At 41.4% G+C, this 22355-nt stretch overlaps 1 protein-coding gene across 4 annotated transcripts in view; it reads left to right on the top strand.

Annotated features, from left to right (window-relative positions):
- PRKCB (protein kinase C beta) overlaps positions 1 to 22355 on the top strand; it is a 387670-nt gene that overhangs the window by 249298 nt on the left and 116017 nt on the right. For all 4 annotated transcript variants that reach the window (XM_055232747.2, XM_055232748.2, XM_055232749.2 and 1 more), the window contains 2 exons: positions 11803 to 11959; positions 13475 to 13609. In XM_055232747.2, the coding sequence (XP_055088722.1) occupies positions 11803 to 11959; positions 13475 to 13609 (292 nt within the window). The remainder of the gene's footprint in view (positions 1 to 11802; positions 11960 to 13474; positions 13610 to 22355) is intronic.

Below are 22355 nucleotides of genomic sequence, written 5' to 3'. Positions count from 1 at the left end.
CAGACAAAAATAGTACAAGAAAACTACAAGCAAATATCTCAAATATTTTCTTCCAGGTCGTCGTTTGTGTTTTGCAGAACACACGTTTTTAAACTTTGATAAAGTACAGTTTTTCTTTTATAGGTCATGATTTTAGTGTCATGTATAAGAACTCTTTGTAAACATAAATGTAAAAATCTTCATTGAAATATTAGCAAATGAAATTCAGCAATATATAAATGAAAAATACACTCCAACCAAATGAGTTTTATCCTGAGAATGCAAGCTGGCTTAATAATAAAAAATAACCAATGTAATTTACCATATTAGTAATCTAAAGAAAGAAAAAATGAACATATCAATTGATGCAGAAAAAATTGGACAAAATTCAATATTCATTTATGATGAAAGTTCTCAGCACACCAGTAAGAAGTATCTTCTTGACCAGTAAGGAGTATCTACCAAAAATCTGTAACATACTTAATGATGAAAAACTGCATGTTTTTCCATTAAGCTATGAAACAAAACTAAAATGTTCATCCTCCCCAGTCCTATTCAACATCATGTCATAACCAGCACAATAAAACAAAAAACTTTTTTAAAGGCATATGGGGCTCGGCTCGGTGGCTCACACCTGTAATCCCAGCACTTTGGGAGCCTGAGGTGGGTGGATTATCTGAGGTCAGGAGTTCGAGACCAGCCTGGCCAACATGGTGAAATCCCACATCTACTAAAAATACAAAAATTAGCCGGGCATGGTGGCAGATGCTTGTAGTCTCACCTACTCGGGAGTAGGCAGGAGAATTGCTTGAACCTGGGAGATGGAGGTTGCAGTGAGCTGAGATTGCACCACTGCACTCCAGCCTGGGTGACAGAGCAAGACTCTGTCTCAAAAAAGTAATAATAAAATAAAAAATCAAAACCATATGGAATGGAAAGGAAAAAAAGCAAAATTGTTTCTGTACACAGAAAACAGTATTGTTTATGTAGAAAATCCACAGGAATCTACCAAGAAATTACTAGAAATAATGAGTGAGTTTAGCTAGGTTGCAGCATACAAGGTCAACACACAAATCAATTGTATTTCTATATATTAACAACTAGAAACCAAAAATTTAAAAAATAATACTTACAGCAGCTCCAAAACAAAGGAAATATTTAGGTATAAATCTAACAATACATGTCTAGAATCTATATGCTAAAAATTCTAAAACACTGAAAGAAATCAAAGAATGCCTAAATAAATGAAGAGATAACCCATGTTCATGGATTGGAAGACTCAGCAGAGTGAAGACAGCAAGTCTTACAGATTGATTTGTAGACTTAATGAAATTCAAGTCAAAATCCCAGCAGGATTTTTTGTAGATTTGGACACAGTGATTCTAAAACTTATATAGAAGGGCAGTGAATCCAGAATGGCCAAAACAATTCTTAAGATGAAGAATGAAGTTGGAAGAATTACTGTACCCAATCTTAAGACTTACTATATAAAGCTTCAGTAATCAAATGTGATACTGGTGACAGGATAGATACATAAGCCGTTGGAACACAATAGAGAATCCAGAAATAGACCCACACAAATATGGCCTATTGATTTCCAACAAAAGTGCAAAAACAATGAAATGGAAAAAGGATAGTCTTTTAACAAATGATGTTGGAATGATTAGACATTTATATGAAAACAAAATGAGCCTTGACCTCCATCTCACACCTTTTGCAAGAATTAACTCAAAATGGGTCATGGAGCAAAATATAAAGGTATAAAATTTCAGAAAACACAGGAGAAAATCTTTATGACTTGTAGTTATACAAAGAGTTCTTAGATGTGACACTTAAAAACGTGACCCATAAAAGAAAAAAAAAGTGGTAAACTGTACTTTATTAAAGTTTAAAAACTTTTGTTTTGCAAAAAACGAACTATAAACTGGAAGAACATATTTGCAAATCACATATCTGACAAAGGACTTGTATCCAACTCATTGTATCAGAACTCTCAGACTCATTCGTCTGAAGACAGCCTTACTTAAAATGTAATCTAAAAACCTGAACAAACACTTTACCAAAGATAATACAAGGATGGCTAATACATTCATGGAAAGATATTCAATATCACTAGAAATTAGAGAAATGCAAATTAAAACCACAATGAAGTACCATTGCACACTTACTAGAGTGGCTAAAATAATGATGATAATGATAATAAATACTGTCAATATGGTGTGCTAATGAGTATGCAGAACAAGAGGAACTCTCATGCATCACTGTGGGAATGCAAAATGGTACAGCCGCTCTGGAAAAGTGTGGCAGCTTCTTATAAAGCTAAGCAAACGCATGTAACTGAATGATCCCACTCCTAGTTATTTATCTTAAAGAAATGAAACTTTATGCTCACACAAGAACCCATGAGTATATCAGCTCTATTTGTAATCACTAAAATTTGAAGACCACTCAAATATTATTTAACAGCTGAATAGATAAACCTTGATACATCCATACAATAAAATACTACTCTGCAATAAAAAAGAATTAACTATTCATATACACAACAACATGGATTACCCTCAAAGGCCCTTTGTCGAGAAAGAGAAATCAATCTCAAAAGGTTTTCTTGCTGTATGATTCCGTTTAGGTATTATTCTTGAAAAGATAAAACTGTAGTGATGAGAAACAGATCGGTGGTTTCCAGGGACTGAGGATGAGAAGAGGATGTGACTGTAGAGGAGAAGTATGAGGAATTTTTCCGAGGTGATAGAACTCTTCTGTATTCTGATTGTGTGATGGTTACATGAATCTGTACATGCATTAAAACGTATAAATTTGTGCACAAGACTGTGCACCAAAAAGTCAATTTTACTGCATGTAATTAAACACATAAAATAAATGTTATAGGCAGAAAATAAGCTGATAAAAGACACATGTACACACAGACAGAGAGAAGAGAGAGAAAAGAAGGCAATAGTCCAAGATGAGGAGGGAACTGGATAAGAGGAATGCAGAAGCAAGAAGGTTGTCATGTTATGATACTAAAAAGTAATTTAAAACAGTAGACTAGATCAAAGTGTGTAGAAGCATAGAGGAGTGCCTACTGCAGAAAATGTAATAAGTAATATGGAAACAAGCTCAAGGAGTGCTCCCAATGGGGATGGCAGGGGAAAGGGACAAATAAATAAATATAACCACTAAATAAATGACAGATGTAGAGAACAAATAGCATTTATCCATGGGTAAATGAGTATCAGATATTCCTAGATAAAAGACCAGAGCAAATGGAAAAACATCTATACTGTATTCAAAGTAGAGTTCAAGACAAGTATATAATATACTATACAAAATGAGTCTTTTATTTATGGTAAGTAAAGTCTGGGGATAAAAAGTAATCATGAACCTAGGGTCAAAATGCATAAAGCAAAAACTAGAAATAAAAGGAGAAATTTACAGAAATACCATAATAGAAGGGCTTTAAAAACACATTTTGTCAGTCTTGGACAGACAAAAGAGGTTAAGAAAATGGATATAGATAATTTAAATAATATAATTAGAGTGAATATAAAATACCTCTCTGTCTTGAATCCTGAACGCTTCAATGAAAGAATTACATTTTTTCCCTAGTATTCACAAAATTAGTGATATATTAACTTGTTAAGGAAACCTGATTAAATTCCCTCCAAAATGCCCCCAGAAATTGCTCAGCCCACATTTTCCAATAAAAAAAGAACAGAACTAGAAATTAATGACAAAAACATATAATACCAAAGATCAATGGATGAGTGAGATGGAGGTAGGAATCAGATGGGAGCCTCAAGAATTGAAATATTGAAATTGCTTCTTTAAGGAATGGGAAATTAACAAGGGACACCCAATAGGGTTGACAAGCAGTGTGCGGGACCTTGCTGTGGTTGGAGCTCATGGGTGTATAGTGGCGTGAAGCCCCTGTGTGTGACACTTTCCCCTGGGGACACTCTCTAGAGCAAATTTCACTCATGGTTGAGGGTATGCACACAGGATGTTGAAGAGACAGGAAGATAAGGACATTTAAGCCACTGGTCAGAAGCGATTGAATGGCTTTTCCATATGAGAAGGGGTAGGGAGGAAGTAAAACCGTAGCAATGCACTGATGGACCAGAGGAAAGGAAACAGTTGAGGAATTGGAGGGTTTGATAAAATGAAAAAAAAAAAAAAAAAAGCCAGGTAAAGGGAGTAGAGACATAAAAGGATAAACTGTCACTGGAGAGTTCAGAGGCTATGCCATATCAGATGAAACTCCAAATGCCTGGATTGGATTGGAGAGGAGGTCATAAGAAGAATGGATGATACATTTGACTTCATGTCATCTATTATTCTCAGACCTCCTCCAAGATTCATTTGTATGAAAATCACATTGGAGGGATACTCTTTTAGCCCTGGAATTTATCTTGATTGTTACATAATTTGGCCTCAATTCTCTGAAAGGAGAAAGGAAATCAACATTTGTTGAGCCTCTGCCATGTGCCTTACATTCCACTTTGACATTATTATCCTCTATCATTAGGGTAGTCATATAATTTATTGTTAAAATTTGGACTCTCTTAAGAGTGAGAGGACAACAGTTCTAAATTGAGGTTACTCTGGGCAAACTGGGATGGGTGGTCACCCCCACTATTATCCAAGAGCCCATTTGAGTTGTCTGTAGGTTTGTGAGAATTTGGGGGTGGAGAGACAAAGGCTCAGAGAAGCCATCCAAGTAAGATCACCCAGTTAGTGAGAGTCATGGCAGAGGTAGAACTGACAGCTGTGTCTGCCTGACTCTGAAGTCTAGCCATTGCTAACTTAGTTCCTGATTCACCACGCTAGCTCTCCACCATTGTTTCACTAGCTGTGGCTTGACAGGCTCTCTCCCTGACAGACACCATGACAGTCCCAGCTGGAAGTCTGTCTTAACACAGATAATTAGATGTGTGATAACTGTACCACTGCCAGCAATGAGGGGAAGCCAGCTGTTCTAGGAGCCTTTGGGACCATGATGTGCTCAAGAGGACTTTGATGCTGGATGTGGGCTGCCCAAAGACCCCACGTTTGCTGGTTTTGCAATCAGAGCCTATCAGGTGAAGATTATACAGCATGGCCAGTTACAGAGGCTAGGAAGGGGATTCTGAGGGATTCCAGGGCTCGTAAAAGCCACAGCATCAGAGAACCTTGGGGTCAGAAACCCGCAGGGTTAGAAGAAGTAATAAGTAAACAGGAGTCGATGGGACACAAATCTAGATTGTAGAGCAAAGGGCTAAAGAAGCTTCCAACTTAGGAAGGTATGGCAGGGCAGGGGGGTTCAAGCAAAGGACCAGGTAAACTGTCAGCCACCAACAGATAACTGAAACAGGAGAAGGGCAGGGCAGGACAGTGAAAATAGGTTGATGGCTCTGAAATGATTCACCTGTTTAGTCTCTCCCTCCAATCCTGGTTAGGGCATGTGCTGAGGATGTCCAGCTGACCTCAATGAGCTTATCCTGGATCTGTGTGTTATTCACTACGGAGCTCATTTTCTGGGTTCTGTGATGCAAACCAAAAGTTTTTAAGTATCACCCTGCAGATCCAATTGCCCTATAAACTCTTTGGAGGAACAAGATGGGGTATCTGAAAGCCAGGGCAATAGATTCTTGGAAACTGTCAAAGCACAACTGAATTTGTAAATTGTTTTAATAACACAGTTAATACAAGAATACATTCTCTTTGTCAGAAATTTAAAATGTGATGGATAAAGCTAAAATCTTTATTCACAAACCCAAATCAGGTTCCTATACCTGTTCCTCAAAGGTGGAAATTATTTTAAATCAATTTTGGGTATATCTTTTCAGACTCTTTTCTATATATTTACATTCATATATGACCTTGTAGAAAATGCATTTTACTGTACCTTTCTTTTAAATATTTGGAGAGCCTTTAAAATTTTTTTATTCTGACATAATCTCAAAATGGCAGAAAATTGCAATAACAATAAAAGAAATTTCTGTATACTCTTTACCCGATGTACTAATTGTTTATATTTTGCCCCATTTGGTTTAGCATTTTCTCTACTAATGTATTTTTATATATGTGCACATTTTTTTTCTGATCCATCTGAGAGTAAGTTGGGGTCATGGTTTCCACTTATCCCGAAATACTTCAGTTTGTATTACCCAAGAACAAAAATATTCTTAGTACATTTATTCAAATGAGGAAATGCAACATTGACCCAATGCTATTATCTGACAGTTCAGCTCCGGATTTCACCAATTGAACCACTAATGCCTTCACGCTTTTTTCTTAAACAAAGAGGCATTATATTGCCCTCATTTTCTTTTTTCAACATGCTTCATCTTGCTTTTTTCAACACATTTCTGCATATAGATAGCCCAATGTTATCAGCATGGGCAGAGTACGTCACAGTATGAATGTGCCATAAATTATTTACTGCTTCCCCCATTGGTGGGCACTCAGGCTATTTCCTACTTTTATAATTGCACACATCCTCAGGCTGAATGTTAGTGGGTATTACTTTGGATTAATATTCTTTTTTTTCCTTAATAAATCCTTCATTGGAATGAATTACTGTTTTGAGGACACACAGTGAGGACAAAGCAAGACTCATAATATTGAGGAAAGTTCCTTCAAAAGGAGTTAAATAAGAGATGCTCCTGATTCACATAATGTGGGATCGGGATATAAAAGCAGCACAATTATTGCGAGTTTTCTGACAGATAATTGTATCTTCTTAGAAAGAAAAAACAATTAAGGAAGTTCTTGATGAAGAACAATTCTTGGAAAAATAGTTAACATGCATGCTATCTTTTTATGGATTCAGTGCTGTCTTAGGGAACTTGGACCAGAATGCAGAGGCCTCACTTGCTCCAAAGACCCTTAGACAGAAACAGGCAGATCTCACCCTGCACCCAGAGCCCATGGCCAGGGCAAGCAGTGTTCTCTGGACCAGGACATGCTTCTCCTGTACACTTAGCAAACTTCCACCAGTGGGGACGTTTGCTATTTCTGCTTTGTGTGAAGCATTTGGTACCATCTGGGCTGGCTGGGTTTCAACAAAGATAGTAAAGAAACATTTATCAAGAAAAATCAAAGTCAGTCTCGCCAAGTGTGGTCTAGAGAGATTTGCTTCCGCGATACATATGCGGCTCTCTTGCTGCTGGGAAACACGACTCAACTTTGAAACGCTTCAGGAGGGACAGCCCTTTGGATCTTAGCCTGCAGCTACTGTCAACTGCTCATGATAGATGGTTTTAGTAGCCAGAGCTCTTGGAGATGTGAATGCCAGAAGTCTCAGGATGCATTCCACAGCATTCCGTTGCACAGAATGTTTTGGCCCCTTTGGTAGAGAATAAGCTTCAAAGGACAAAAGTAGAAGAAAGGACCTATAAAGATGAGGGAAGAGGTGGAGTCATGCCTCAGTGAATAATGTTTGGCTCTGCAATGATTAGATTCCCAAGAAAAGGTCATTCTTGGCTGCACACAGTGGCTCACACCTGTAATCCCAGCACTTTGGGAGGCCGAAGCAGGAGGATCACTCGTGGCCAGGAGTTTGACACCAGCCTGGGTAACATAGTGAGACTCCATCTCTACAAAAATTTTTTTAAAGTTAGCTGGGTGTAGTGGCACATGCCTGTAGTCCCAGCTATTCAGGGGGCTGAGGTGGTAGCATCGCTTGATCCTGGGAGATCAAGGCTGCAGTGAGCCGTGATCACGCCACTGCACTCCAGCGAGACCCTGTGTCAAAAAAAAAAAATTACTGTTAAACCACGAGTCTTGAGATTGACAGCTTCAAAATACAACGCTCTTGTCCAGCAAAGAGCACTCTAAAAGAGCTGTAAATTCCTTAAGCTTATGATAGAAGATCTTTTTCCAGTGACTATCCTTGTGGTGTCAGTTCACAAGACTGGGGCGGAGGAGGGGGAGTGGCCTTGCCAGGGAGAAGAAAGATGAGCTGTTTCTTCTTGCCTCTGTGTTGCCAATCAACCAGACAGACAAGCTTCTGGCGCTTCTGAGTGTCTCAATCCTGTGTGTGTGCAGCTCACTATGTGATAGATGTGTCACTCCAAGATCCCAGCCTAGAAACTGGTACATGTTATTTTTCTTGGAAGGTTCAAGAAATGAAAGTAACAGTTGGATATTATATTCTATGGGGAAAATGCATGGGTATTTTGAGAAATTATTATTCTCCAGAACAATGTTACTTAATGTGTGTCTTACAGACTGGCAGCATCAGCATCACATGGAAATGTGTTAGAAAAGCATATGGACAGGTTTCACTGCAGACTTAGGGAATCAGAATCTATCTGTGGGGGTGGGTGCCAGATATATGTGTATCATGAGTCCTCTGAGTAATTTTTATGCACAGTAAGGTTTAAGAAGCTCTCCTATGGAAGGGTTCAAGTAAACATCGAATGCATTGTTAAGAAGAAAACCACAAATGGTTCCATTTGATGTCAGTACATTTGGAAATGGTTAAGTCTTCATAATAAAAATAGACAAATAGGCAAGGCATGGTGGCTCACACTTGTAATCCTAGCACTTTGGGAGACCAAGGCCAGAGGATCATTTGCATCCAGGAGTTTGAAACCAGTCTGGGCAACATAGAGAGACCCCCACCTCTACAAAATTTTTTTTAAAAATTAATTAGGCATAGGTTGGCAAGCACCTGTAGTCCCAGCTACTTGGAAGGCTGAGGTGGGAGGATCACTTGAGCCCGGGAGGTCGAGGCTGCAGTGAGCCATGATCATGCCACTGCACTCCAGCCTGGGTGACAGAGTGAGACCTTGTCTCTCACACACACACACACACACACACACACACACACACACACACACACACACAACAAAAACGTAGTGAAAGAGGGCACTGAATATGAATAAGAATAATAATGAAATAGCAGTAATATGTAGCAGTTAACATTTATTGAGTATTTTCTAAGTTCCAGGTTCTGTGCTAAACACATATATTCTTTATCCAATTTTACTCTTGTAACAACCTATTTTATTGATCAAGAAATTGAGGTTCATATGTGTGAAGTAACTGCTTGGTAAGATGCGGATCCTGGGATCTTGTAGCCCTGTGTCCATGACACTATATGGTCTGTCTTGGGGACAAGATTAACATTTTATTTTGTCCCCTATATCCCCAGGGCCTAGCAGAATGCTTAGCACTTAGTAGGGACTTGCTTGTTGAACTTAACTGATCAAGGTCAACATCTTGCTTTTGGTGTAAAAATGAGATGCAGCTTGCAAGCTGAGATGGGAGATGAATTCAGCCTGTGGAAAAATAGAAGACAGTGCCACATTGCTAGAGTGCAGAAAAAATGTCAGCACAGAATAAGTTACAGCTTGCATCATGGTAGCCGATTCAATGCTTCTCCCATCTCATTTATTCGGTCTCAACCCCTTACTAGCTGTATCATTTTAGGGAAGTCAGTCATTTTTTTTTCCAGCAATGGTCAGCTGTTTGAGTGCAGGAAAAGGACAGAGTAAGAAAGGACAGGTATTTGAATTTAAGTAGGGCTGGGGTATTGTGAGATAAGTAAAATAAAAAGAAAGAGGGGCAAGGGAGTTGAGGGTCTTTCCAAAGGAGTAGCTAAAATTCACTATAAAATTGAATCTGGGGATGAATGGAGTAAAAGCAAGAGGGCATAGGGAGATCAAGAGAGTGTGTTGGGTTCAAGGGACTGATTGGTGGAGAATGGACTGACGAATAGGGGAAGATTTATGCAGTAGAATAATAGACCTAATGAACTGGAAAAATAGAAATTGGTGTAAGATAGTAGGGTACTTGAAACTGAGATTGAGAAAGTGGTATAATTTCTGGGATAATAGGCTCTAGAGCATGACCGTGGTAGGAGATGACTATGATTGGAGGCGAGCAAAGGTTGCAGGAAGTGAGGGGGTGCTTTCTCTCCTACTTTCCAATATTCTTTCTTCTAATCTGTTTTTCTTGTCATCTTGAATTTACAAAATTTCTGGTTTTATTTATGCTGTGGATATTTTTCCAGCCTTTTCCCTATGGGCTGTCTGGGTGCAGGTTATGGGTGACACATGGATAATAGGTGCATCTTGGTTTAGATGGTAACTCTTTATTTCTTACTGCACTTATGGAACACGAGAAAAAATGTATTAAATAATGGCTATGGTAATGGGTATCTTTGTCTTATTCCTTACTTTAATGGAATTGCATTTATCATGAACCATGGTGCTGTTATTTCAGATAGGCTTTATCCTGTTAAGAAAATTCTCTGCTGTTTCTAGATAACTACAATGGTCTTATGGTTTTCTTCTTTGATCTGTAAATATGATGAATATATTGAAAACAGATTTCCTAAGGTTGAACCATCTTTGCATTCCTGATAGGAGTCATTGTGTATTCACCTTTTAGCAGAGAGTTAGAGTCAATTTGGATTGAATGTATTATTGTGGATTGTTCTACTGTCAGTGAGATGATTGACATTGTATCCTTAAGAGCTATACAATTCTCATTTTCTAGTCCATTGACTACCTGCATTACTGGTTTCTGAATTGATTCCTAATTAACTACTTCCTGTTTCTCCAAGCTGATGATTTAGTCTCCCTCATCCTTTCTATGGCCAGTTGCATCTTCACTGCTGATTCCCTGCCTCCTTTTCTCCTCTAAGTTCATCTTGTTATTATTATTATTTTTTTTTTGATGGAGTCTTACTCTGTCGCCCAGGCTGGAGTGCAGTGGCATGATCTCAGCTCACTGCAAGCTCTGCCTCCTGGGTTCATGCCATTCTCCTGCCTCAGCCTCCCAAGTAGCTGGGACCACAGGTGCCCACCACCACGCCTGGCAAATTTTTTTGTGTTTTTAGTAGAGACAGGGTTTCACCATGTTAGCCTTATAGCCTCCTTTACCTGGGTGTTCTGGAGTCAGAGTGGAGCTGAGCTCTAATGCTGCTGACATTGTTCCAGCCTTCTCTCTATGGGCTGTCTGGGTGCTGGTTATGGGTGATACATGGATAATAGGTGTACCTTGGTTTAGAGGGTAATTCTTCCTTTCTTTAGCTTTTTCTTTTTGAATGGAGGTAAAATTAATGTAACATAAAATTAACCATTAACTGTTTTTAAATATACAGTTCAGTGACATTTATAGAATATTCACAGTGTTGTACAACCATCATCTCTATCTAGTTCTCAGAAATTTTTGTCACCTCCGAAAGAAACCCTGTACTCATTAAGCAGTCACTCCCCATTTCCCTTTCCCTCCAGCCTCTGGCAACTATTAATAGTAGTCTACTTTCTGTCTCTATGGATTTACCTGTTTGGGATGTTTCATGTAAATGGAATCATACAATATGTGACCTTTTGTGTTGGGGTACACAAATGTTCATAGCAGCGGTATTCACAACAGCCAAAAAGTGGAAACAACCCAACTGTGGATCAACTGCTGAATGGATAAACAAAATGTGGGATATCTATATGATGGAATATTATTCAGTCATGCAAAAAAATGAAGTGCTGATACATGCTATAGTGTGGTGAACTTCGGAAACATTATACTAAATGAAAGAAGCCAGCCTTTCCTGTGGGCTTTGTGGAAAATAAGCTTAGAAGTTAATCTTGGTATGGGAAGAGCAGTGTGAAAGTCAGAAATCCATTTTTAACCAACACAGAACAGAGTTGACATCTTATCAGCCCATCTCATTTTGTGTGCTGCTTCAGCTGTGGACGTTAATAAAATTAAATTTCTCACTAAACAAGTGTGATGCCAAAGAACCTTCCACAAGTTCTGCAGCCGTCACTGCTTGGTGCTTAAACATGTTGGACAGTATTAATGCAAAAACTGCTTTTTCTTTTTCAGTAAGAGATGCTAAAAACCTTGTACCTATGGACCCCAATGGCCTGTCAGATCCCTACGTAAAACTGAAACTGATTCCTGATCCCAAAAGTGAGAGCAAACAGAAGACCAAAACCATCAAATGCTCCCTCAACCCCGAGTGGAACGAGACATTTAGATTGTAAGTGGAAATGACTACAGTAAGTATGGGGGTGGAGGTTGGGTTATGGGCCACCTGAGATCAGGGAGCTCTTCCTCCCTTAGCGTCTGTTTCCTTCCTTCCCTACCTCCCTCCTTTTCTGTCTTCTCCCTCCCTCATTCCTCTCTTTCCCTCCCTTCTCTTCCATCTGCAATTTTGTATTGTGAGCCAAGAAAAAAAATTAGAACTATTTTTTTAATAGAGATGAGAATGCCTGTGGTGTGGGGGAGTGGGTAGGATAGGAAATTGTGTGATGTGTTGCTAAGTGAAGGCAAGTTGTGGGAGAAATGATGGGGCCCAGCAAACAGGGGGACATAACCTACAGGGTGTGGTGACAGCCTCTCGAGAGTTGGGTTTATGGATGATGCTTGGTCTGCAGCCTTCTGGGACATCTCCACCAGCGTCCCTTGAGGGTCTTCCCTGGCCAGGGCTCCAAGAATCTGGGAGTCTCTTTCTTATACATCTAGGCATCAGGAGTTGGTTATAACAGCCAATTCACTGAGCATATGTGATGTGTGACAAACACTGAGTTAAGCGATCCGACTTCATTGGCTCATTTTATTCCCAATGTAGCAATAGGGCTTATAGAGGTTAAAGAGTATGCCCAAAGTCCCATAGCAAATATGGGGTGGAGTGGGATTCAGCTTCCGGCAGTCTGACTTTAGAGGTCATACTTTTTTAGCCACCAGCTAGAAGCACAGTTCCTTGTCCTGTCTCGTCTTCCCTCTCTCAGGGCAAAGCTGGGCCCCTTCTCAGCCTCAGTCAAGGACATGTCTCAGAAGAGACAATTTCCCCAGGATTTTTCTCCATGCATTTCCTCAGCCTCATTCTCAACCCACCTGTGTGCAGATATACACACGTACACACCCAATTATGCAATTGATATCTGTATTTCTTTTTTTTTTTTTTTTGAGACGGAGTCTCGCTCTGTCACCCAGGCTGGAGTGCAGTGGCGCAATCTCGGCTCACTGCAAGCTCTGCCTCCCGGGTTCATGCCATTCTCCTGCCTCAGCCTCTCTGAGTAGCTGGGACTACAGGCGCCCGCCACCACGCCTGGCTAATCTTTTGTATTTTTTAGTAGAGACGGGGTTTCACAGTGGTCTCGATCTCCTGACCTCGTGATCCTCCCGCCGCGGCCTCCCAAAGTGCTGGGATTACAAGCGTGAGCCACCGCGCCCAGCCGATATCTGTATTTCTTATAGGCAATAGGAATTTCTGAATATCCTGAACCCTATTAAGACATAAGATAACAAAAGTAGTTAGAACTGTTCTTGTCATAGCCAATCTAAGGCCTCTGCCTGTTTAAGCCACAGGCTGTCAAACAGAAAAAGCTCTCACTCCCCGGAGAACTAGCCTGGGATGGAAACTGAATATGTTTCTTTCAGCAGCTTGTAGTCTTTAAAAATTTCTACCTCCAGGTCTTGTCCTGTTGTACAGTTCTTCTGCTTGAGAAATTACTACAACCTCCACTGATGTCTTTTCTTTTTCTCTATGCAGTCAGCTGAAAGAATCGGACAAAGACAGAAGACTGTCAGTAGAGATTTGGGATTGGGATTTGACCAGCAGGAATGACTTCATGGGATCTTTATCCTTTGGGATTTCTGAACTTCAGAAAGCCAGTGTTGATGGCTGGTAAGTAAGATTTTGCTTTGAAAGCTACCATACAGCTTGCTCCAACAAACACGGGGTCAAGTATGTTTTCCTTTTTCTCCAAAAATTGAAATACTAAAACAGAGTCCCAAAGTGAAGTCTGGTTGATTGGATCTGCCTCGCAGATATGCTTTGTTTGGTCCTTGTACTAAAAACAAAAAAGAAAGAGGCCAGGCCTGGTGTCTCACACCTGTAGTCCCAGCACTCTGGGAGGCTGAGGCAGGTGGATCACTTGAGCTCAGTAGTTTAAGACCAGTCTGGGCAACATGGTGAAACCCCATCTCTACCAAAAACATGAAAAATTAGCTGGGCATGGTGGTGTGTGCCTGTAGTTCCAGCTACTCGGGAGGCTGACATGGGAGGATCACTTGAACCGTGGAGGTAGAGGTTGCAGTGAGCAAGGTGGTCAGAGATTGAGCCACTGCACTCCAGCCTGGGTGACAGAGTGAGAAAAAAGAAAGAAAGAGAGACAGAGAGAGAAGGAAGGAGGGAAGGAAGGAAAGAAGGAGGGAAGGAAGGAAGGAAGGAAGGAAGGAAGGAAGGAAGGAAGGAAGGAAGGGAGGAAGGGAAAGAGGGATGGGGGAGGGAGGGAATTAGTTCTAGTATTTTAAAAATCTGGGGCTAGAAGGCAACAAATGAGAGCAGTTGAATAGTTAATGCCCCCTTTAGACAGGACATGGATTTTCTATTTGTCACCGTCCTCACCACTCCCTATTTTATTACATCTGGGCCACTTTACTAAGCTACATGATGAGGCTGTAACTGCCCAGTGGCTTCTTTGTGCCTGCTGCCCAGACAGAGCCAATTTATCAAGACGGGAGAATTGCAATGGGGAAACAGTTTTACACACGTAGAGCCAGCTAAATGGGAGAACAGAGTTTTTTTATGACTCAAATCAGCGTCCCTGAAAATTTGGAAGCTAGGGCTTTTCAAACATAGTTTGGCAAGGAGTAGGGTGGCTAGGGAATGGGTGCTGCTGACTGTTTGGGGATGCAGTAATAGGGGTGTGAAAAATGGTCCTCGTGCACTGAGTCCACTTCTGGGTGGGGCCACAGGACTAGTTGGCAGGTCCAGGTGGGGCAGTCTGGTTGTCAGAAAGGCAAAAGCCTGAAAAGACATCTCAAAAGGCCAATCTCAGGTTCTACCGTAGTGATGTTATCTGCAGGAGTAACTGGGGAAGTTGGAAGTGTTGTGAGCTCTGGGATAAAGGCTGATAATAATCCATGTCTACATCTTAGCAGAATTCAGGCTCCCTTCATTCCCTAACTTGGCAAGATTTCATTTACAAAGGCAGTTTAGTTTTGGGAAAGGGCTGTTATCATTTAAAATATACACCAAATTTCTTTCAAAGTTAGGTTGGCGGTCTGGTTGGGGTGGAGCCATTGGTTACCAGAAATGCAAAAAAACCTAAAGAGACATCTCAAAAAGCCGGTCATCTAAGTGATCTTATCTGCGGGAGTCATTGGGAAAGTTGCAAATTTTGTGACCTCTGGAGTAATGGCTGGTAATCCTTTATGTCTACCCTTAGCAGAATTCAGGCTCCTCTCTTCCTAACCTGGTGGTCTCTCAATAGCTTTATGAAGGTAGTTTAGTTTGGGGCAAGGGCTATTATTATTTAAAATATACACTAGGCCGGGCGCGGTGGCTCACCCCTGTATTCCCAGCACTTTGGGAGGCCGAGGTGGGTGGATCACGAGGTCAGGAGCTTGAGAGCATCCTGGCCAACATGGTGAAACTCTGTCTGTACTAAAAATACAAAAATTAGCTGGGCGTGATGGCATGTGAGGATCACTTGAACCAGGGAGGCAGAGGTTGCAGTGAGCCGAGATCATGCCACTGCACTCCAGCCTGGGTGACAGAGCAAGACTCCATCTCAAAATAAAATAAAATAAAATAAATAAAATAAAATAAAATAAACACTAAATTTGTCCCAAAAGTAACTTGGCCCAAGCCCAGGAAAGAGTAAGGGCAGTTTGGAGGTTAAAGGCAAGATGGGGGTTGGTTAGATCAAATCTCTTTCACTGACATCATCATTTTCTCCCTGTTACAATTTCTGCAAAGACAGTTTCATGACTGGCTCCGTGCACACTAGAGTGGCTTGTACACTTCACCTAAAAGATATGAGCAACCCACTGTCAGATTGTGTCTGAGAAGCTGCCGCTTCCTTGGGGGTCCTTAGCAAGGCTGGCCACAGACCACAGATGTACTGGGGTGTTGTTTTCGTAGTCAGCTGCTATGTCTCCTTTGTCCTGAAGATTTTATTTTGCTCCCTTCCTATGGCAGAAAAATAAAAAAATATATATCCTCCAATATTACCAACAGAGAGGCTGGGTAAGCCCCCTTGGCAACCGTTTCACAGTTAACTGAGTCAAGGAGTCAGAAGAAATAGCTCAGCCTGGCACTATAACTTTGAAAGAAGTGGCAATTGGGCTGCTATTACTTCTTTAAGATAAATTGTCTCATATCTGAATTGTCTCGTTCAGGACTTTTTCAGCTTCAAGTGAAAGAAAATAAAAATCAAACTGGTTTAGCAGAAAAAGATGTAGTCATTTGGACCACACACACCTTTCCTTTCCATTGTTCACCTTATGACTTCCTTGTCTTGGTTCCAAATTTCATCTTAGGCTTTTTTTTTCTTTTCTTTTCTTTCTTTTTTTTTTTTTTTTTTTGAGATGGAGTCTTGCTCTGTCGCCCAGGCTGGAGTGCAGTGGCATGATCTCAGCTCACTGCAACCTCTGCCTCCCGGGTTCAAGCAATTCTCCTGCCTCAGCCTCCCGAGTAGCTGGGACTACAAGTGCCCGCCAACACGCCTGGCTAATTTTTTTGTATTTTTAGTAGAGATAGGGTTTCACCATGTTAGCCAGGATGGTCTCAATCTCCTGACCTTGTGATCTGCCTGCCTTGGCCTCCCAAAGTGCTGGGGTTGCAGGCGTGAGCCACTGCGCCCAGCCTATCTTAGGCTTTTCTTGAAACGCATATTGAGTGTCCAGTAGGTGCTGGTCACTAGAAACACATGGAGGTATAAGACAGATATGACTTCATGGAGCTTAGCTTATGGCAGAGGGTGGGGTGGGGAGATAAACATTGAACAAGGAATTATGCAAATGACAAATCAATGACAACATGATGGAAGATGTGAAGAAGACAGGAGCTGAGAGTTTTGAACCCAAAAGTATCTGAGACAGATTTCAATCAATTTAGAAAGTTTATTTTGCCAAGGTTAAGGATGTGCCAGTGACACAGACTCAGGAGATCCTGATGACATGGGCCCAAGGTGGATGGGGTACAACTTGCTTTTATACATTTTAGGGAGACATAAGACATCAATCAATACATGTGAGATTTACATTGGTTCAATCTGGAAAGGCAGGACAACTCAAAGTGGGACGGGGAGGTGCTTCCAGGTCACAGGTAGATTTTACAATTTTCTCATTGGCAATTGGTTGAATGAGCTGTTATCAATAGAAAGGAATGTCTGGGTTACATAAGGAGTTGTGGAGACCAAAGTTTTATCATGAAGATGAAGCCTCCAGGTAGCAGGCTTCAGAGAGACTAGATTGTAATTGTTTCTTGTCAGACTTAAGGTCTATGTTGATGTTAATACTGGTTGGCTTTTCCTGAATTCCAAAAGGAAGGGGATATAATGAGACATCATGTCCGACTCTCCCTTCTCATCATGGCCTGAAACAGTTTTTCAGGTTAACTTTGGAATGCCCTTGGCTGACAGAAGGGGTCCATTTACATGGCTAGGAGGCTTAGAATTTTGTTTTGGGTTTACAGAATGTACCCCAAAAGAGTTGTGTTAAAGCACAATTCACAAATGGTTAAAAACATAGTTCTCATAAGATAGATAATGGGCATTAATGGGCATTGGCCAAAGATTTCCTTAGCTCACTAAGGAGAAAAGCAGCAGGATGAATGAATGATTCCACAGAAGGTTTGATAAACTGATGTTCGTGTAGTCAGTAGAAAAAGATATGCTGAAATAACTTTGTTCAGTTAAATATAAAACTGATAAACAGGACAATAGAATCATAAGCTTTGGGGTTATCTACTAGAATGAAAAAAAAAAAAGATTTTGGCCAGGCATGGTGGCTCACACCTGTAATCCCAACACTTCCGGAGGCTGAGGTGGGCGGATCACCTGAGGTCAGGAGTTTGAGACCAGCCTGGCCAACATAATGAAACCGGGTCTCTACTAAAAATACAAAAATTAGCTGGGCGTGGTGGCAGGTGCCTATATTCTCAGCTACTCGGGAGGCTGAGGCAGAAGAATCGCTTGAACCCAGGAGGCAGGGGTTGCAGTGAGCTGAGATTGTGCCACTGCACTCCAGCCTGGGCAAAGATTTCACCTCAGTTTTCTAAAAGTTAACATGTATCTTTGCAGACTAGGGATGCCATCTGGGGCTGACTTGATGGCGAATAATAAACTAAATAAAGTAATATTACTGTGAGGAAAGAAATAGCTAATTAGAAAATGCTCTAGCATGACATTAAAAGTTCACACGGTCATCTTTTTGGTTTTCTTTTTCCCCCAAGCTTTGGATATTTTTCCCTAACATACAAATGACTTGACTTTGCAGGGTCTACATCAGTTACTCACAGTGGGTGTTTCATTCTCATTTTAAATCAAACTTAAAGAGGTTAAAGAGAAAGAATGCGTGATCCTCAGGGGGTATCAGTGTGACAGGAGGAAACATAATAATTATAATAACAATAGCTACTACTCATTGACTCTTAATAGATGCCAGGCTCTGGGTCGAGCTTTTCCAGATGTCGTGGAGTCACACTTTTACACAGCGCTGATCAGGTGTGCAGAAAAAATAAAGCTTCTTTCTTTTCTATAATGGACTTAGACTTTCTCATGCACTTTTGTGAGCTCCTGGTGCCCGAGGAGAAGGAACTCTATATGCTGTATGTGGTACTTTCTGAGCTTCACTGTTTCACTTTTCTGACTGGTCCCTGTTAACAGCAAAACCAAGCTCTGTAAAATATTTTAAAGAAGTTTATTCTGAGTCAGTATAAGTGACTGTGGCCTGGGGAAACACAAACCCAAGAAGCTTTGAATAAGCGGTCCTGAGGTGGTTAGATTACAGTTTGATTTTACACATTCTGGGGAGGCAGAAGTTACAGGCAAAGACATAAATCAATACATGGAGATTATACATTGGTTTGGGCCCAAAAGGCAGGATAGCTTTAAATGGGGCTTATGGGTTATAGGAGATTCTTTAATTTGCAGTTGGTTAGAGTAAGGCTTTGCTAAAACTTGGAGTTAGCAGAAAGAAATATTTTATGTTGGCCGAGCACAGTGGCTCATGCCTGCAATCCCAGCACTTTGGGAGGCCGAGCCAGGTGAATCATTTGACGTCAGGAGTTCGAGACCAGCCTGGCCAACGTGGTGAAACCCTGTCTCTACTAAAAATGCAAAAAATTAGCAAGGTGTGGTGGCACATGCCTGTAATCTCAGCTACTCTAGAGGCTGACCAGGAGAATCGCTTGATGTGGGAGGCGGAGGTCTCAGTGAGCTGAGATCCTGCCACTGCACTCCAGCCTGGGTGATAGAGTGAGACTCCATCTCAAAAGAAAAAAAAAAAAGGAATGTTTTATGTTGAGGATGCTGTGCAGCAAGATGGCTTGCCTGCAGTGTGGCTTCATCTTTGGTGTGACTTCACCTTTGCCTGGCCTGGCCTTAGTCCTGTTTATAATCTGGTATTTTATTGCCACAAAGAGTCTGTTTTGTCAGTCTTATAAGCTCTACTTTAACATTCATGTCAGTCTATTGTTGTATCTAAACTCCAAAAGAGAGGGGGTATAACGAGATGTGTCCAATCTCTTTTCTCTCATGGCTGAGAATTCCGTTTTTAAGATTTTTCTTAGATCCTCTTGGCCGAGGAGGGGAGTCTGTTCTGTCAGCGGGGGGCCTTAAGGTTTTATTTTTAGCCTACATTCCTAAACCAGCGCTCACTGAAGTGGGACTGGTCCCACCCAGCTTTGGGGCATCGTTCTGGCTTTGTGCTGGAGATCCTGGCCTGTTGCTTTTCCTTGTGAGTTCCCTCCATGCAGCACCCTCTCTGTCCCACTCATAGGCCACTGCTGGGCCTGGTTCAGGGAGGGCCAGGAGTCTGCCTGAGTCCTCCCTCAGAGAAGTCTTTTCTGCTCCTTCTGCTGCTGCTGGAATGATGTTGCCTGGTGCATGGATAGGTCTCTAGCCAGCGTTCCAGCCGAGGAGGAGGGAAACCCACCTCTCCCCACCACCTGTCCTTTCTTCTTCCCAAGGTTCTCCAAGCCCCAAAGGGAGGGGATTCTCCTGTAATCACCCAATGAGTTCATCTAGAGCTGATTCACTGAGACGGCAATATTTCAGCAGAGAAAGAGTTTAATAAACACAGTGCCAGCCAAGCGGAAGGATGGGAGTTTATTACTCAAATCAGCCTCCTCCAAAATTCAAAGACTAGGGTTTTTCAAGGATAGTTTAGTGAGAAGGGGGGCTAGGGAATGGGGAATGCTGATTGGTGGGTTGAGAGTGAAATCATAGGGGGTCAAAGCTGTCTTCTCATGCTGAGTCAGTTCCTGGGTGAGGATCACAAGACCAGGTAAGCCAGTTTCGTTGTATGGATTCCCGGTCTGGGTTGCACCAGCTGGTCCATCAGAATGCAGAGTCTGGAAAATATTTCAAACACCAATTTTAGGTCTATAATAGTGATTTCATTATAGGAGCAATTGGGGAGATCATGAATCTTGTGACCTCTGGCTACATGTCTCTGGAGCCAGAATTCTAACTTTGTGGCTAATATGTTAGTTTTACAAAGGCAGTTTTAGTCCTCAAGCAAGGAGACGGTTAGTTTTGGGAATGAGCTGTTATCGTCTTTGTTTTAAAGTTAAACTAATGGCCAGGTGTGGTGGCTCATATCTGTAATCCCAGCACTTTGGGAGTGCCAAGGTGGGAGGATTGCTTCAGTTTGGGAGTTAGAGACCAGCGTGGGCAACACAGTGAGATCCTGTCTCAACCAAAAATTTAGCCAGGCATGGCAGCATGCACCTGTGCTCCCAGCTACTCAGGAGCCTGAGGTGGGAGGATCACTTGGGCCCAGGAGGTTGAGGCTGCAATGAGCTGTGATTGTGCCATCGCACTCCAGCCTAGGCAACAGAGAAAGACCCTGTCTCAAAGTAAATAAAGAAACAAATACAAATAAAAAATGAAGTTGAACTCAAACTAAATTCTTCGCATAGTTAGCTTGGCCTAGGCCCAGGAATGGACAAGGACAGTTTGGAGATTAGAAGCAGATGGAGTTAGTTAGGTCCGATTTCTTACACTGACATAACTTTTCTATGTCATATTTCTCTTACTGTCATAATTTTTGCAAAAGTGGTTTAACTCCCACACATGCCATATCCTTTTTCCTGGGCTAGTGCCTGCCTTGTCTACTCCCCTAAGGCAGAAAGCAGGGAAGAAAAAGAATGGCTTAAGAATAGGGATAGTGTATCAGGAGTAAGCCCAAAATATTACTGCATTTACACTTAGGTGATCATTTAATTCTCCAGTTATTCCAGGTAGAGCATCATTTCCAAGGATCAGAATAGTTCAGCAGTGTATTAGGGACACACAGCTTGTAAGCAACGGTGCTGGGTTCAGGTCCAGGTTTCTATGATGCCAGAGCCTAAGCATATACAAATCCCATTCTGCCTCCTGATACACAGTTAGGTGGAAGGCTAGAGGGTAGACAGCTCGGATTTTATTTTGGCTTTCCTGACTGGATGGATGCTTTGTGACCTCAGGTGAGCCACTTCACCTCTCTGTACTACAGCCTTCACAGGAGGTATGCCACCCATCAGATTGATTACAACACCCCCTATCCTCCATCCACCACTTAGGATAGCTGTGAAGTTGATGACATAATAGTTGGAAGGGAACTTTTCCAAAATAAAAGCCCTCTGCAGATTTTGCAGATAAAAGTCCTCTTCAGATTTACGGCCAAGACATTTGCGATGCTGTCTTGACTCTAAACGGACCAGATCCTAGACATTTGGATTCTTGCCCCTGGGATTCTTTGAACACTATGTGATCTTGAGTAAGTCTCACACCCTTTCTGAAACTCAGTTTCATCACTTAGAAGGGGGTGGGCTCCACTAACTCTTCTGTTGTGCTGTAATTGAAGATCGTGTGGCAGAAACAACAGATGCAGCTGTGGAAGCTCCCAGATGTGGTGCACTAGCCCCAGGCCCCCTGTCTGCCTCTTGGCCAACTGCCCTGTATCTGTTGTCAAATCCTCCTCTTTGTTTCTAATTTTGTTTATTTATACTGTCGCCTTTCTTTCCCCTTGATTTTCCAGACGTTCATCTGTTTTATTTACTTATTTATTTTCTTCAAGGAATGAACTCTGGGATTTATGTATCAATTTTGTTTGTTTTCTCCTTTTCTGTAGGTTTATTTTGTGTTTGGCTTTGACTTTCAGTTGAACATTTTACTAATTTATTTTTCTTCTTTTGCCTGACTCTACTCTTTAAAAATAATAAATAGCTTTTTTGTTTGTTTGTTTTTTGTTTTGAGACGGAGTCTTGCTCTGATGCCCAGGCTGGAGTGCAGTGGCACAATCTCTGCAGGTTCAAGTGACTCTCCCGTCTCAGCCTCTTGAGTAGCTGGGATTACAAGTGCCTGCCACCACACCCGGATAATTTTTGTATTTTTAGTAGAGACAAGGTTTCACCATGTTGGCCAGGCTGGTCTCAA

The sequence above is a fragment of the Symphalangus syndactylus genome, chromosome 11, assembly GCF_028878055.3.
Source record: "Symphalangus syndactylus isolate Jambi chromosome 11, NHGRI_mSymSyn1-v2.1_pri, whole genome shotgun sequence".
NCBI classification, from domain to species: Eukaryota; Metazoa; Chordata; class Mammalia; order Primates; family Hylobatidae; genus Symphalangus; species Symphalangus syndactylus.
This window is presented reverse-complemented; position numbering and strand designations above follow the sequence as displayed.